The 15456-nt window shown below is 51.5% G+C and overlaps 1 protein-coding gene and 1 long non-coding RNA gene across 3 annotated transcripts; one reads left to right on the top strand and one right to left on the bottom strand.

The window, feature by feature from the left end:
• Positions 1 to 67: 67 nt before the first annotated feature.
• On the bottom strand, positions 68 to 6714 carry LOC119054908 (uncharacterized). The gene is made up of 4 exons (XR_008389834.1): positions 5342 to 6714; positions 3015 to 3252; positions 816 to 1176; positions 68 to 278 (listed from the first exon to the last, which is right to left on the bottom strand). It is a non-coding gene; the product is annotated as an uncharacterized LOC119054908 (long non-coding RNA).
• Positions 6715 to 10236: 3522 nt separating this feature from the next.
• Positions 10237 to 13816, top strand: GPR88 (G protein-coupled receptor 88). 2 transcript variants are annotated; one of them, XM_053655857.1, is made up of 3 exons: positions 10237 to 10392; positions 10752 to 11888; positions 12194 to 13816. In XM_053655857.1, exons 2-3 carry the CDS (start codon positions 10821 to 10823, stop codon positions 12248 to 12250), a joined length of 1125 nt encoding a protein of 374 aa, XP_053511832.1. In that variant the 5' UTR covers positions 10237 to 10392; positions 10752 to 10820; the 3' UTR covers positions 12251 to 13816. The 2 variants fall into 2 exon arrangements, with proteins under 2 accessions (XP_053511832.1, XP_037008979.2); XM_037153084.2 differs by having other exon boundaries at positions 10752 to 13816.
• Positions 13817 to 15456: the final 1640 nt, after the last annotated feature.

Raw genomic sequence — 15456 nt, 5'->3', positions numbered from 1 at the left:
TTGACATGTATTTTGTTATGAATAGTTTAACTTTCCAAAAGATATTTTGTTCTATTTTAAAGTGTAGAAGAATACACTGCTAATAAATAATAAAAGTTTTATGCAATTCACATTTCCCTGGTTTTGATCATTTGGGCTTTGAAGTACTAGGGTACTTACTGAAGTCTATGATTTTATATTTGACCCAATATGGTCGGTGCCTTCCATCAAGTTCCTCAAGGTTGCCGTTCCGGATTTTCGGTTCATCTTTCATTGGCTTTCCAGGGCGAGGTCATTTCCTACAATCCACAACAATGAGCCCTAAGAAATCGTATACTGTGAATTTCAGATGGTGTCATTTTCCTTTCTGTTACTAAAGCAATGGTCACGGGTCAGCATTTGGGGTTCTACTTGGTCATTTACTCTAAGACACATTGGAAAGAAGCCAGTTTGGGAAGAAGAATCACGGGAGATATTGTATGTATTGAACTGGATCTCTTTGGGTTGTGATAGCTTGGAGGTTCATCCTTTCTCTTTTGTCTCAAACTTTTTTGGAACACATGAGAAAGGTCGTGGGTGGCGAGATAGCTTCATCTCCGGAGTTGGGAATCTGCCAATTAGCTGTCCTCACACACTGCCTGGGACAGTTGGGTCCTGAGGTTGTCATCTGACTACATCCTAAGGAGATTTCCTGTGAATTCATGAACCTGTCTAAAAGGGCAGAAAGTCTTTTTCAACAGATTTAGTTCTTAGCAAAAAAAAAAAAAAAAAAAAAAATCAACTAGGACCAATGAATTTCTCACCTACTGGCCATTGAGTTGACAAGGTTTTCTTACCTGTAGACGTCAAAACACTTGAAGAGGCGAAGGAATACATGGATTTAGCTGTGATTCAAGCAGCAGCAGGAACACAAATTCACCAACACTAAGCTCTACAAACGCATTTTCAAAATTGATCTTCTTGTATGCTTTCCTCGGTGACATGCTGAGTCACATGTTCAAGTTCCTTCACAGACCAGTGGTTGGCTCATAAGCTGAGCAGGACTCAGGTGTTTTGGGTCCTAGGAGGGTGTGTTCTTCCCCCGAGGTGCCCTTGTGGGTAGAGCTCACGATGCTGCATCTTGCAGTCTTCCTGACCTTGCTCAGCAAAGCTGGTCACTGAATGTCTCCTCCAAAGACGAATTAGGGAGATTTCCAACTACGGCGAGATGTAATTTGCACTGTGAGATGAAAGTCCTTTACTTACCCACAGGTTTCAAGGAAAGCAGAAAATGGTATGAAGTTATTTTGAGCTGAATTGAAAGAATAATATATTCCCACTCAGTTGCTTCTCTATGGATCAAATTATGATAATCATATTGAGGAGAAGAATAGCTTTGCTAGAGAAATTTCAACTTTTTTTTTGCTGGGTGCAAGTAGGAACTTATATTGAAAGCCTACTTCTAATGCAGATCACATGATTTTGAGCTGGTACATGTAAGTGCACAGACCTTTTCGCTCACCAGGTCTTGCGTTAACCTGCCCATCCCCAAAGCAGAGATGAGTTACACCCCCACCTGGCTCCTCCTTCTCCTCTGGTCTGATGCAAGTTGACCAGAGGCTTCTTAAAAAGTCGATTGCAAACAGGACAAGGGAGTGGCTATAGAAAGGAGACCAGCTGCCACGTTTCGCTTATATTCAACTTTAGATTGAGGGTAAGGGTCCAGCAAATATATATATATTTTCCTTTTAGTTCATTTTTAATTTTGGCTGCAGTTTGCATTCAACACTTTAAAATTAGTTTCAGGTCACACTACAGTACATACACACTCATATTGGCGACCAAGTGATCCCTCCCTTAATTTGAGTCCCCACCCAGCACCTCACATCCTTATGGCAATGTTATTGACTATATGCTGTGCTTACATCCTCATGACTCTTTGGCAACAATTAATTTGTACTTCTTCATCTCCCTTCACCCCCCACACCTCCTTTTTCTCTCTTTCTACAAATGTATCTTTATTTATTTATATGATGGCCCTCTTTCCAAAGGACTTAGATGGCTTCCAAGAATGCAGTAAAAGGGGGCCTTTGGCACAATTTTTTTTGCCTTTTTTCAAAATTTTAAGTACAATTTTCTGCCTTTTCCTCCCAGCCCAGCCCCACCCCTGGGCACAAATTTCGAGGCAACTGATTCTGGGACTTAAAAGCCGAGGTAAAAAGGCCTCTCGGAGGAGGGTGGCTGTCCCTTCCATCCGGGCAAACTCACACGAAGTACACACCTCAGTCACAGCTCTGGGACTCTTTGTTGGGGCTGTTGCTGCCCAGACGCTTAAGAATAAAGCAGTACGTTGCCGTGAGCTCCAGGCGCCACGCGCGCCGTAGAGTAGCCTGTGCGTGCCTGAAACTGTGCCCTCCGCCTAATTTGCTAAGAGGGTGGGCACCAAGAACCCCCCGAAGGGTTCTTACCACAAAATAATAGCAACACTAACAGTAATAATGAATAAGCGCCCTCCCAGCTGAGACTGCTCACGGCGAAAGGGTACAACAGCAAAACGAGTCCCGGGAAGGAAGGGGTTATGGGGTGAGGTTTGCAGGGCCCAGGCTCCGGCTGCCCAGCGTCCTCTCCCGAGGGGTCATGGAGGGGTCCCTCCTTCAGCAACTGGTGGTGACAGTCCATGTGACCTGCTGTCCACCAGTGAAGCTCATTAGACAACGAAGCACCCAAACTTAATTATTTTTTTTTAAGTTGCGGGTGGTCCTAGCAGCGCCCTCTACCGGTCGTACACCGCAACCCGACTCCAGGTGGGAAAGCAGGTGTTGTACCTAAACCTGCACGTGTTCTCGGACGCGGGGCGGCGCAGCTGAACTGAATTGTCATTAGGGGCAGTCGGGTACCTGCGTGGGAGCTTGTACCGGCCAAGCTCCCAGGGGTGAGCCAAGGGCGACCTCGCATGCAGGCCTTTCCAAGGATACCCATCTTTTTGGGGCACTCTGTATCTCAGCCAGCTGATTCTGTAGGAACAAAAGCCCATTCGAATGGACTCCCAGCTTTACCTTATGAAGTGGACTCCGGTCCCTGCCATCAGGAGACTGCCGCGTGGAGAGGAGGAGTTGTGAGCGGGAGACAGGAGCTCTGGGCCGCCAGGCGCCGCGTGCGCCAGGGCTCCGGCTTCTGTTGTTTTTCACGGGTAAACTCGGAAGTGGTACAGCTTCTGGTCCCAAACACGATACTCGTCACAGGGAACGTGCCACTAGCGGGAGCCGCCAATCTGCCAATCGCTTCCAGGGCCACCTGGAAGAGGAAAAGATCCTTGAATCTTCTTCGCTTTAATAGATGACCTTGTCCTACCATTTTGTTAGTATAGGTTCATATAATTTTTAGAAATTGCAATTTCAAAAATATATAAGGGAAGAAGTATGGAGAAATTAAAGCTAAAACATAATGAATGCAATAAAAATGAAGGCATCATGGAGGCTTTAAAAAGGATGTACTTAAACTATATATGAAATAAAATAATAAAATATATGCACTATAAATTGATGAACTGCTTAACATAAAGTAGAAGGCAAATCAAAAGAATAAAAGCCCTGGCTGGATAGCTCAGTTGGTTGGAACATTGTCCTGATACCACAAGGTCATGTGCTCAATCTCTGGTCACAGCCCATACGAGAATCAACCAGTGAATGCATCAATAAGTGGGCCAACAAATCGATGTCTCTCTCTCCCTCCCTCCCTCTTTCTAAAATCAATTTATAAGAAGAATAAAATACAACAAAATAATACTATTCATGAATGGCGGTTTTCAAACAATGAGTTAGAATAATCTAAAATGAGAGCAAATAAAAATTTAAAAATCAAGACGTTTCAAACACTCTTAAGAAAGCGGCAGGGTTGCCTGTGCAGTGAGGGTCACAGAGGTCACGGCCCATTCACGGACCCCAAGGTCGAGCTGCCCTGGACGGGGCTCCCAGACAGAATGTTCTCAGGAAAAGACCCGTGAGCCAGACATTTCAGCAGCTCACGTGACCTCAGATTAGCAGCCCGGTATCTGCAGACCTCGGGGGAATGTTAGAAATACTTTTTTTTTCCTTTTGAGTGATTACCCTAAGCCAGACAATGCACAAAGTACTGTGAATCCACGAGGAAAACCTACTCGCTGCCTTACTACCTAGCCCTGCGATGGGAAGTTCTAGGGGAAGAAGCAGATGTGGAGCACGGAGCTTTGCCCAAGGTCATACAGCCAGCAAGTGGGACGGCCCGGGTTTAAACACACGGATGGCCAAGGCCATGGCCCATTTCCTACTCTCTCCGCTGCATTTCACGTAGCCGAACAGCCTCCGTCACATACGGCCTGGCTGCTGTGAGGGACACCCAGCGAGACTAAGTGCGGGAGCACCCCAAGCAGGACATACTCAGCATTTTATTTTATGTAAAATTTTTTTTCTATTACCAACGAGTCCCCTTACACCCCCTGCCCCCCTGTAATCACCACCCAAGTACATGTTTATTGGATTTTTTAGACAGAGGAAGGGGCAGAGAGAAAAACATCACTGTGAGGAAGAAATATTGATCAGTTGCTTCTTCTGTGTATATCTGGACTGGGGATCTAACCCGCAACCTGGGCAAGTTGTTCCCTGACTGGGAATCGAACCCACAACTTTTTGTCCTATGGGACGACACTCCAACCAACCGAGCCACCTGGCCGGGAGGGTACTCAGCACTTTAAAGCTTGGGGTTGAAGCACACGTGGGTAGGCCTAGAAAAAAATGTGGTTAAAATGCTTAATTGCTTTGAAAATAGAGCATGTTTCAAGGCAGGAAATCTTAGAGACATGTCTGTGCATTAATAATCTCTTGCTATTCTCGGCTAGCGTGGAACATCTCTAAAAAGCGAAGAATGCACATGCTGTGACCTGATGGGAAAAAATTAAATTCTTGAAATTAAAAAAAAAAGTTGTTATAGTGCCATGTTGAAGACATGTTGGCCAAACAGCGGGGAGGTTTGATGTTTCCACAGCAACCTGCCTGCGCCCCTTCCACTGGGCAAGGCTTCTCTTCCTGCATGCACACAACACTGCGCAGCCTCTAATAAGCCGGCGATTTAGGGAAGTTTTCATATACATTTCAGCGTTATCCTAATAATGAACTCTGAGCAGTTCTTTTCCAAATGTTACTGTCCTCTTGGTTTTATTGGGCTCAGATTCTGGCAGGAAGATACCTGACTTAGCGTTAGGATCCGATTTAATGACACATTTTACTTAAAGCATATCCTGTTGTAAGTCTGCATTTTGTTTTTCCTTTGAAGGGAATATAATTCTTATAGAAATCAGAGCTGTCTAGAGCAAAAGGCCCAAATCCTCCTCCCCCTCAAATCTACTCACCTGAAGGAGATGCGAAAACAGATTCGACTTGTGGATTCTTTTTGTCCGAAGCATGTTCTGTACTTAAGACTCTGAACATCTTAAATGCTGGGTGTTTTCTTGTTTTTGTACAAGTGTTCTCAGTGCTCCAAGAGTTGGGCCGGCCGGGTGAAAACATCTCGTGGGGTAGCTATTAAGGCTCCTTTTACACCCGTCAGGGCCACCTGCAGCCAATCCTTTTCTCGCTCAGCTGGCTTCCCACCTTTTTCGGTGAGCCTCTCTCGGCTTTTGGGTTTGGTGAAGCGTAACCCTTCCTCCTGCAGAGCTTCGACTTCCTCCCGTGAGGTCGCATGCCTTCTGTACCCTATCCTGGGTCCCCGACTCGGGCACAGGTTGGGCCCTTTGATTGCACTCCACTTTTATTATTCTTTTTTATTTCCTCTGAGTATTGCAGAAATGAAACGCTCCACAGGTTTCATTTTCATGGCAAGACCCTTAGCCGTCAGGTCTGGAATCGAACTGAAGTCTGGGGCCAACACAGGGCTGGAAGCAGAACTTGGAAGAAGCTTTAGCAGACAGGGGTGCGGGACGTTGGTGGGCTGCTCTCGGGGTCTTTGCCTGTCTAGCAAGAATGGACACGACGAGAAAGGAAAAAATAACTCCCACTGACCCACAGAGCTCACAAAGCTGTTGGATTGATAGCCATTCATTCAGCAGAGTGCGAGGAGCTGCTAGGAGCTGCAGATAGGAAGTTAAGACCGTCAAGTTCACGGTCTTCCGAGGGACACAGACACGGAAACGATGGCCGTCCAGCCCGGTGCCACGCTTTTCCTGGAGAATGCAGACGGTCGCAGGAGAGAGCCCGGAAGCGCTGGAGGAAGGGGTGTGGCCGAGGGAGCAGCAGGTGTTGGTGGGAGAGGCGGCTTTGAAGGCGGCAGGAGGTGCGGGAGGTGTGGGAATCCCGTGCTCATTAAAGACCTGACCGCGTTCACCTGGCCAGGAATGGAAGCGACCACCTTCAGACCCGCAGGGCCAGTGCTGACTCCCACTCCGGCAGGATCCAAACTTGCTAAACTTTAAGGAGGACCCAGGAGGAAGAGAGCATGTAGTTTTCTAAGCAGGCGTCATTTTGCTTCGAGGAGTGGCTCTGGGTTGTTTCCCAATCAATTTAATTTAGTCTTGAAAATTACACAGTTTCTTAGATTTTTTTCCCTTGTATTTTGTTTGGGATCCTGTCAGCTCTACTTAACTCTAATTAAAGACAAGTGCCCAAAGGTGTACGATGTTTTTTCTCCATCAATGATACGTGGACAGTCAATATACACTCACAGAGCTCTCAAAATTAATTTGATTTCTTCGTTTAAACGACTAAAAATAATTCCTGACTGCTTCAAAACACGAAATGATCTCTTTAGCAAGTTCCTATCCCTGACAGAAAAAAAATTTTTAAGCAGATTGAAAAAAAATAAATGATATTAAACCTCTTACTGGAAAAAAGGTCCCTTCTGGGCAGAGACCATGCCAAAGCAATTTAGCTCAAATTGCTTTTCCTGGAAAAGTTGAAAATGCAGTTCAGAAAAGACAAGCCTTGGCAACAGCACAAATTGACACTCGGAAGCCAAGGGCAGTCTGCACACCCCCCGCCTGTGCGTCTCCAGTACTGGCGTAGAGAGGTCCGCTCCTCAGGGGCTGGTAAAATGCAGATTCCCGGGCCCTGACAGCAGCCCCGGTCCAGACCCAGGTAGTTGTCTTGCAGGAGATCGAAGATCACAGTTTAATAAATGCTGGAAAGACAAATGTGGAGGCTTACAATTTAGTAGGCCCAGAATGAGGAAGGGTGTTTATTACATTATTTTGTTATGAAGTGGACATTAGGGGCCACCTGTGTCAGTGCCATGGGTCACCCTAGCCCAAGGCACAGGTCCATCACTATGTGTGTGAGTTGGGGTAAGTCGTCGACTGTCTTTGGGTTTTGATGTTCTTTTCTGCAAAATGAGAAGCCTGGATGGCACCCCCCCGGCCCCAGCTGAGAGCCACAATCATAGGACCCTCCCTGGCGGGCATCACCCAGTGGGCCACCGTCACTGGGGTGGTGGGGTCAGGGGGAGGCCAGAGATTCTCTGATGGGGCAGGAGCAAAGCTGGGAGCCGTCACTCCCGCAGCTCACGCACCCCAGGTAAAGGGCTTCGGGACGGAACAGACTGCAGGTCATTTCCAGCTTCCTGCTTCTCTCAAGTCATCACTTCTCAAAGCTCTTTGGAAGGCAGCTGCTCTCACAGCCTTGAATTGCTCCTACGTTTGGTTCTGACACAAGACAGAGCCGGTCGTGTTCCTGAAAACCTCTCCTACCATCTAAGCAGGCGCGTGCCAACATGAACTCGGCTGTGTTAGCCCCGAGGGACTGAGCCGAGGAACTGCAGCTGCATCCGACGGGAGGTTGCTAACACCCCAGGCTGTGCTCAGGCAGGCTGGTGGCTCGGCTGCAGGAGGCGGGTTTGGGTGATTCACCAGACCCTGCCGCCAGTGCCCCTCACTGTCCCCGAGAGTGGGAGCCAGTTGCTGCCCCGTATTTTGGTGGATTATGAAATCATGTACTAGGAAAGTCCGCACTGGCTCTTGCAAGGGAGGGCGAGGGAAATGAATCCAGTGGGCGTTGTTAACAAAAGCTGTTTAACAATAATTCAGTGTCGTGCAGCATAAAGATGTGGTTACATGAAGCTTTTAGAGCATTTTATCAATTCGTTTTTTAAAGTTTTAAAAAAGATGATTTGTTTTTAAATAAAGAGAGGGAAAGGGAGGGAGAAAGAGGGAGAGAAACATCACTGTGTGGTTGCCTCTCATGTGCCCTCTACTGGGGACCAGACCTGCAACTCAGGCATGTGCCCTGACTGGGAATCGAACCAGTGACGCTTTCCTGCGCAGTCTGGCGCTCAATCCACTGAGCCACACCAGCCATGGCTATTAATTTATTCTTAATCCTCACCCGAAGATATGGTTGTTGATTTTTTTTTGTTTGGGAGAGAGAGAAAGAGAGACATCGATTGGTTGCCTCCCCCAGGTGCCATAAGGAGGGATCAAACCCATGACCTAGGGATGTGCCCTGACCTGCAAGAGAACCATAACCTTTTGTGCACAGGATCATGCTCCAACCAACTGAGCCACTGGGCCAGGGCTTAGCGGACATTGGAAAAGGCAGTAATAGGGCTCTGTGGGATGACTCTGTCGCTGGCTGTTCCTCTCGAGAGTTCACTGTGTGCCAGGCACTCCGATGCAAAGGGGAGCCTTGCCCTGGACCCGCTTACCACGTGGGGAGGAAAAACCTCACGTGGAAAGTTGGCGGTGGCAGGGGTACCCTCAGGTGTTCTGGGGACACACGGGCTGGACAACCCACCCTGGGGATCGAGAGCCCCCGTGCGGGAGGTGGTGTCTGAGCCCAGTCCTGGAAGATGAGGAGCACTTGGCTGGGGGCAGGTCATGGAGGGGCAGCCAGGGAACGGCATGCTCTGACCCCCCCCCACGGAGGTGCCTGCACGGGAGGGAGAGGAGAGACCGCGCACAAGCCAGGACGGCAGGTCCCCAGAGCACCTGGAGCGGACGTGGGGCAGCGAGGTGGGTGGACAGGAAAGGATGGGGTAAGATGCGGCAATGGAGAAACAGCGTCGGCCCAGACACCAAGGATGGCAGCCTGCGGCGGTGGCCGGCAAACCTCAACGCCTACGGGAGCCGCCTGGAGGGCTCGCCAAAACTCGGCGCTCCGGGCCCATCATCAGCAACTCTGACTCACTGGGTCCCAATCCTTTCTATCGAGTTTCCTAGCAACCCTGGTGCTGCCGGTCAGGGTCACTGAGTGGGAACTTCGCATTTGACAGGATGAAAGTGACCCATCACAGCTCAGAACCAGGGTGTCCTGACACCCGGCCCAGCAATGTTTCTATAATGCCACCCTACCTTAGTCCATATTGAGCTAAATTGTCAAAGTAATGATTTTCCCGGTGAAAAATGACTCCCTGGGGGGTGCATTTCCCACTTGGAATGGTTCACCACAGGCACCAGACCGTGGACCTGAGGACCTGGACCACCAGCCACTGGGGAACGGCCCCGAGGAGGGGCTGCTGTGTGCGCCCCACAGGTTCCCCGGGCTCCTGGGTTCCCCTGCTCCTCCTGGTTCTCACCCTCCAACCCTTTCCTGGCTGAAACAAACACTAGGCAGACTCTGAAAGGAGCTTGGCAATGAGAAAAATAAAAATGGATTGAACCTGAGACTTGAAGGTTTTCTGAGGATCATCACCCATGTCCCACCACAGCAAAGAAAAAAAATAAATTTCGATTTGGGTATAAAGTAATTCTCTCTGAAAATGTGGTATGGAGGGGCCAGCCCTGGTCCTGGGAGTGGATTATGCCCAAGAAAAAACTCGACCCCAGAGTGCATCCCACTGGAACGGACCACTGGGGTTAGTGAGTTTTATTCCAGCATCCACGGGGCGGGGGCGTGGTGGGGGGACAAAGACAAATGAAGCAGGGTGGGAAATAAGGTGGTTGAGAGAGAGAGAGAGAAGGCAGAGAAACTTGTTAATTACAGGACTGGGGAGCAAGATATTCCTTTTCCTTTCACAAGTTGGAAGCTGCTGAATAATTCATGCTGCGTGGAAAGGCTGCCTTCTCCCCAGGTGATGGATAACTAAGCAGGCGAGAGCTTCGAGTGGGTTCACCCTGTCAGCCACCCCTCTCGCTTCTGAGCTCAGGGTGGGTGCTGCTCTCGGGAGCTCAGCCTCTGCCTGCTGTGCAGACGAGCATCCTGGCTGCCGCCTGGCTCCTGCCCACCAGCCGGGCTCGCAGCCCGAGGGATCTCCCGGGCGCCTGCAGGCTGCCGAGGCTCCCAGCGGCTGGCTGCTGCTGCTGTCTGCCGGGGACCATGTGCCTGGAAGCTGCTTGGGAGACATGGGCACTTGCTTTTGGCACTGATCCCCCGCTGAGTTTGTCCTGCTGATTTCGGGACCACAGATGCTGCTTAACGAACAAGGAGGTACTTCCTGGCATCTCTCCACCACTGCCAGCTGAGGACCAGCCCCAAAGTAAGGTACCCCCAGCTCCTTTCCCCTTGCTGAGCTACCACTACTTTCTCCTGGAAACGCCGGGCTCCACCTGGCAGTGCTCCCCAGCATGCGTGTGAGTGTGAGTGTGTGAGTGTGTGAGCATGGACTTGTGGGGCAGAAGGAGGCTCTTTTCAGCACTGCTCTGTCCCAGGGCTCCGCTGGTGCCTGCCAAGTGCAGAGGCCTTTCCCTGGGGCGGGAGACACTCCCCAGGCGCATACCTGTCATCTGCCACCCCCGTCTCCTCTGGCTGCCTCTCCCCCTCCCCCAGCCCATGTTCCCGCTGCAGCCTTTTGTGTCGCTGGCAGAAGGCTGAAGAGCGTCTTTGCCCTCCCTGCAGGCGGGCGTCGGCATGGGCCGCGCCGCCAGGAGCCCGCGCTAGCCGGCGAGGTGTGAAGCGCTGGCCACGATGACCAACTCCTCCTCCGAGTCCGCGTCCTCCACGGCCGGGGGGTCGCTGCTGCTGCTCTGCGAGGAAGAGGGGTCGTGGGCGGGCCGGCGCATCCCGGTGTCCCTCCTGTACTCCGGCCTGGCCATCGGGGGCACTCTGGCCAACGGCATGGTCATCTACCTCGTGTCGTCCTTCCGCAAGCTGCAGACCACCAGCAACGCCTTCATCGTCAACGGGTGCGCCGCCGACCTCAGCGTCTGCGCCCTCTGGATGCCGCAGGAGGCGGTGCTGGGGCTGCTGCCGGCCAGCGCGGCCGGGCCCCCCGGGGGCTGGGACGGCGCGGGGGGCAGCTACCGCCTGCTGCGGGGCGCGCTGCTGGGCCTGGGCCTCACCGTGTCCCTGCTGTCTCACTGCCTCGTGGCGCTGAACCGCTACCTGCTCATCACCCGGGCGCCCGCCACCTACCAGGCGCTGTACCAGCGGCGCCACACGGCGGGGATGCTGGCGCTGTCCTGGGCCCTGGCGCTGGGCCTCGTGCTGGCGCTGCCGCCCTGGGCGCCGCGCCCCGGCCCCGCGGCCCCGGGCGTGCACTACCCCGCGCTGCTGGCGGCCGCGGCGCTGCTGGCGCAGACGGCTCTCCTGCTGCACTGCTACCTGGGCATCGTGCGCCGCGTGCGCGTCAGCGTCAAGCGGGTCAGCGTGCTCAACTTCCACCTGCTGCACCAGCTGCCCGGCTGCGCGGCCGCCGCCGCCGCGCTCCCCACGGCCCCGCGCGCGCCCGGCCCCGGCGCCCCCGCGCTCCCCGCGCTCTCCGCGTCCACACCGCCCCTGCCGGCCCCGCTGCAGCCCCGCCGCGTCCAACGACGGCTCAGCGGCCTGTCGGTGCTGCTGCTGTGCTGCGTCTTCCTGCTGGCCACGCAGCCGCTCGTGTGGGTCAGCCTGGCCAGCGGCCTTGCGCTGCCCGTGCCCTGGGGCGTGCAGGCGGCCAGCTGGCTCCTGTGCTGCGCGCTGTCTGCGCTCAACCCGCTGCTCTACACCTGGAGGAACGAGGAGTTCCGCCGCTCCGTGCGCTCCGTGCTGCCCGGCGTGAGTGAGGCGCCCGCCGTGCCCGCAGTGTCCCAGGCGCCGTTGGGCCCCCGCGCCGCGGGCCAGCAGTGGTGACCCGGGGAGGCGGAGAGTCTCGGTTCCCAGTGTCCTGGCTCCCCCTTCGCCTCCCGCTCTCGGAAAGGGTCCCTTGACCCGAGGCTCCTGCGTGAAGCCCAGAAAACTGGTGCGAAGATCTCTCCTTCCACCCCCAGGGGGGATACGCGAACCAAGGTCTCTCCCTGAATGGGGTCCCGAAGTCATTTTGGGCGGCCACCTGATTTTTACCCCTTGTTTCTGTGGTTTAGAGACTCCCAACGTCAAAACACCAGAGAAAGCGAGAGCGAGAGAGACAGAGACACTGACTTTGAGAACTTGCAAACTGACATTTAAAAAGAAGCAGTTAATGCATTTCAACAGTTTTGGGAAAAAGAGCTGGGATAACGCGTTACCCTTTCACCTTCGTCGTCTTAAGAAATGCGTGAAGCGCCCTGAATCAGCATGAGCCGCAGGGAATACTGTGGATAAAGGGATGCATACTTCACGTGTATCTCAGAAAGCACCCCATCCTCAAGGGTTCACCCGGAGAATGAAGCGGCAGGTGTGCACCCCAGTATGACTGGCCATGAAGACCTCACCCCCTTTATTCTTAAAAAAGGGTTTTTTTTTTATAAAGCAAAACCATCCCCGAATGAGCTAGAATCATAGCCAGTGAGGAAAAAAATAACCCCAGATATATTGTTTTACAGTCCTTTCCTCACTTCTAAGTGGCGTTGAATGTTAGAGTGAGGCGTTTGCATTGTGCTGATTGATGCTCTGCGCCAGCGATGGGATTTTGAGGACACGGGAGGCTTTTCCTGTTTTGGGTGCCCGGCTCGCGTTTTCTGTACAAGCATGCACACTTGTTGCAACCCTCTCCTGCAATCCACTTACTTGCCTTAGGGGTGTGATTGCAGTTCTGAACTCTGTGCCTAGCAGCTGCAAAGGAGAGCGAGTTCTGCTTTTCTCTTCACCATTAAGAACATCGCTGTGCACACTAATTACACCCTAATAGTTCCTTGACTGCGTAGCTAATTCCAGCTGCTGTTTGCATGCTCCTAGATGCTAGAACTTATCGGGCATGTGGTCTACTCAAGCAATACTCACGAGACAAGGACACTTCCCTTCTTCCAGACACCAAGAGGAGCAACCTTGGGTTATTTGAAAAGGGACACAGAGACACACACCTCTGGCTCCCCAGTGTCTTTCTCCTCTTGACCCAGTTTACGGGACAACGCACAGCTGGGACTTTATCTTGCAAATGGAGCCAGTCCAGATGGGTCAACGGTATGGTTTGCACAGCCACCTGTGCTCTTGCAGGGTGGTGCTAAGCCACCCGTTAGAAGGGCAGTACTGTTTCTCATGCAGTTTGTGGACATTACCATGACATTTACATGAACACCATGTCTGTTAAAGGAAGTGTCACCAACTCGGTTATAGGCAATGGACGTTCAAATGGGTCCACTCTACAATGTCCGCTGTGAGGCTTGCCATTTTCATCTCTGGTTTACTAAGTTTATTTAGAAACTTTGGAAAGGCACCCTCGTGGAAAATCACTTTATCACATGAACATGGGAAGAAATTTACAATAAACAGGTGTCAGCAATCCGACCGGGGCGAACAGTCTGTCACCTGGGTGACTGCTTTGTCTCTCTCCTAGACATTTTGAGCCTGGGGACTGAGATACTTGTGCATTTGAATAATCGTGGGAGGGGCAGGACACTTGGACGCATCTGTGCTAAAGCAAAGCCGAACAAGTATGCTCACCACCAACTACAGGTCAGCAGCTGTTTTACCAGTCCAGCCCTCAGTGCATGCACCTTTCTGTCGCACTAAGGTTTCCTCTGTTCTCATTTTCCTCGATTCAGATCATTAAAGTGGAGACAACCATCCCTCCGAGTTTTCTCCCATCTCTGGTCTCGAATCCCTCCTTGTCACCATGTCAGGTGACGCCGTGTTCTGAAGCACCAGTGGAGAAAGCACGTTTTTGTGTGTGTGTGTGTGTGTGTTCTGGCTTTAATTTTATTTTTGGTTTCTAAAATTATTCCCACTTATGTAACAAAAGAGGGTACATATACCAGCATTGCAAAGAAGCTGGTATGGTTTCTACTTTGGGGAATAGGTTGCAGTGTCTGAGGAGCGGAGGACTTTCCTCTCGGGGAGGCTGGGGACCCTTTTGCCACAGTGGAGACAGAGAATAGACTGACAGCTGGTAGGGTGGGGGTGGGGTCGGGTGGGGCTGGGGGAGATGGGTGAAGGGATTAGACAAAGAATAGAAAGAAAATAGACACAGAGAACAGTACGGCGGTTACTGGAGGGAAGTCAGGGGCGGGGGTGGCAGAAGATGGTAATGAAGGGATAAACGGGGACGACCTCCGGCGGTGAACACACCACACAGTATCCAGATGATGCATCATAGAACTGTTCCCCTGAAACCCATACAATGTGATTAACCAATGTCACCCCAATAAACTCAATGTTTTAAAAAAGCTGTTCTTTGAATTAGGCCTTTCTCCTCATTTCTCACTGTGGATGCTGCAAATGATTTCTCTTGATGTTTCCATCAATATGTCCCACACATGGCAACTTAGCTTTTTATGTACCTGACGTCTGCAAAGTTTCTCACCAACACTGAGAACCATCTCTGGCTGGCTCAGGCCCACGTGGAAGACACACTTTAGGTTGTTTCCCGGTAATTAACGCTGCAGGACTGACTCACTTTTAACTTCCAAGCTGTGAGGATGTGTCTGAAAGTGCCTTTCTAGGGCGCTGGCCAGGACGGTTACTGCATTTACAAATTACCTTAATGGAGATTGTGTTCCGATTCCAATGAAACCCCATTATTATCTGCTCAGGGGTACAAAAGGCTTATTGCTGTGGTGGGCTGCCCTTCTCTGCCTTTTCTACTTGTTGAGGTGCCCTTGCACTTCAACGGCTGAGTTCTATATTGTAAGGGATACATACTACTCTTGGCATTCCCTTCCTTCCAAAGTGAAGTGTGCACCTAAGCAAGAATTCGGTTCCATACAGAGGTGTCCACAGGTGGCTTCTGCTTTAACCACGAAGGGGAGATTTCCAAGGTCAGACACGTCTGCCCATCACAGGAGGGGAAAGCTTCCTACAATGGAGGTGTTTTTTCAGGCGTATGGGGGGGGTGAAGAGCCGAGGTGGGGGGACTCTCTTTAACTCTAGAGCAGTGAGAGCCTTAGAAAGCTCTGCTTTGTCTCTGAGGTTCAGTGCCACCCTGCTGCTCTGCTGACAATTGCAGGCGTCCTCACTGTTTCAGTGCCGCCCGTGTGCCTTTTCCCAGGGACTCCACGGCTCACGGGGCCCTTTGTCTCGTGAGCTGAGTGGATGAGGCATCAGTACCTAATCTACATTCAAGAACACCGAGAAACACTGTAGATGTCCCTTACTTTCAGATACTTAAGAATATTTGTGGGCTGTGAGCCAAGAGTGGGGCCCCAGATGGAGGTCTTGGTCGGCAGGAACTAGGAGGGTCCTTTCTTTCCACCTCTCCTCTCTCATTCAG

Source organism: Artibeus jamaicensis, unplaced genomic scaffold (genome assembly GCF_021234435.1).
Source record: "Artibeus jamaicensis isolate MK-2021 breed Jamaican fruit bat unplaced genomic scaffold, CSHL_Jam_final scaffold_1689, whole genome shotgun sequence".
NCBI classification, from domain to species: Eukaryota; Metazoa; Chordata; class Mammalia; order Chiroptera; family Phyllostomidae; genus Artibeus; species Artibeus jamaicensis.
This window is presented reverse-complemented; position numbering and strand designations above follow the sequence as displayed.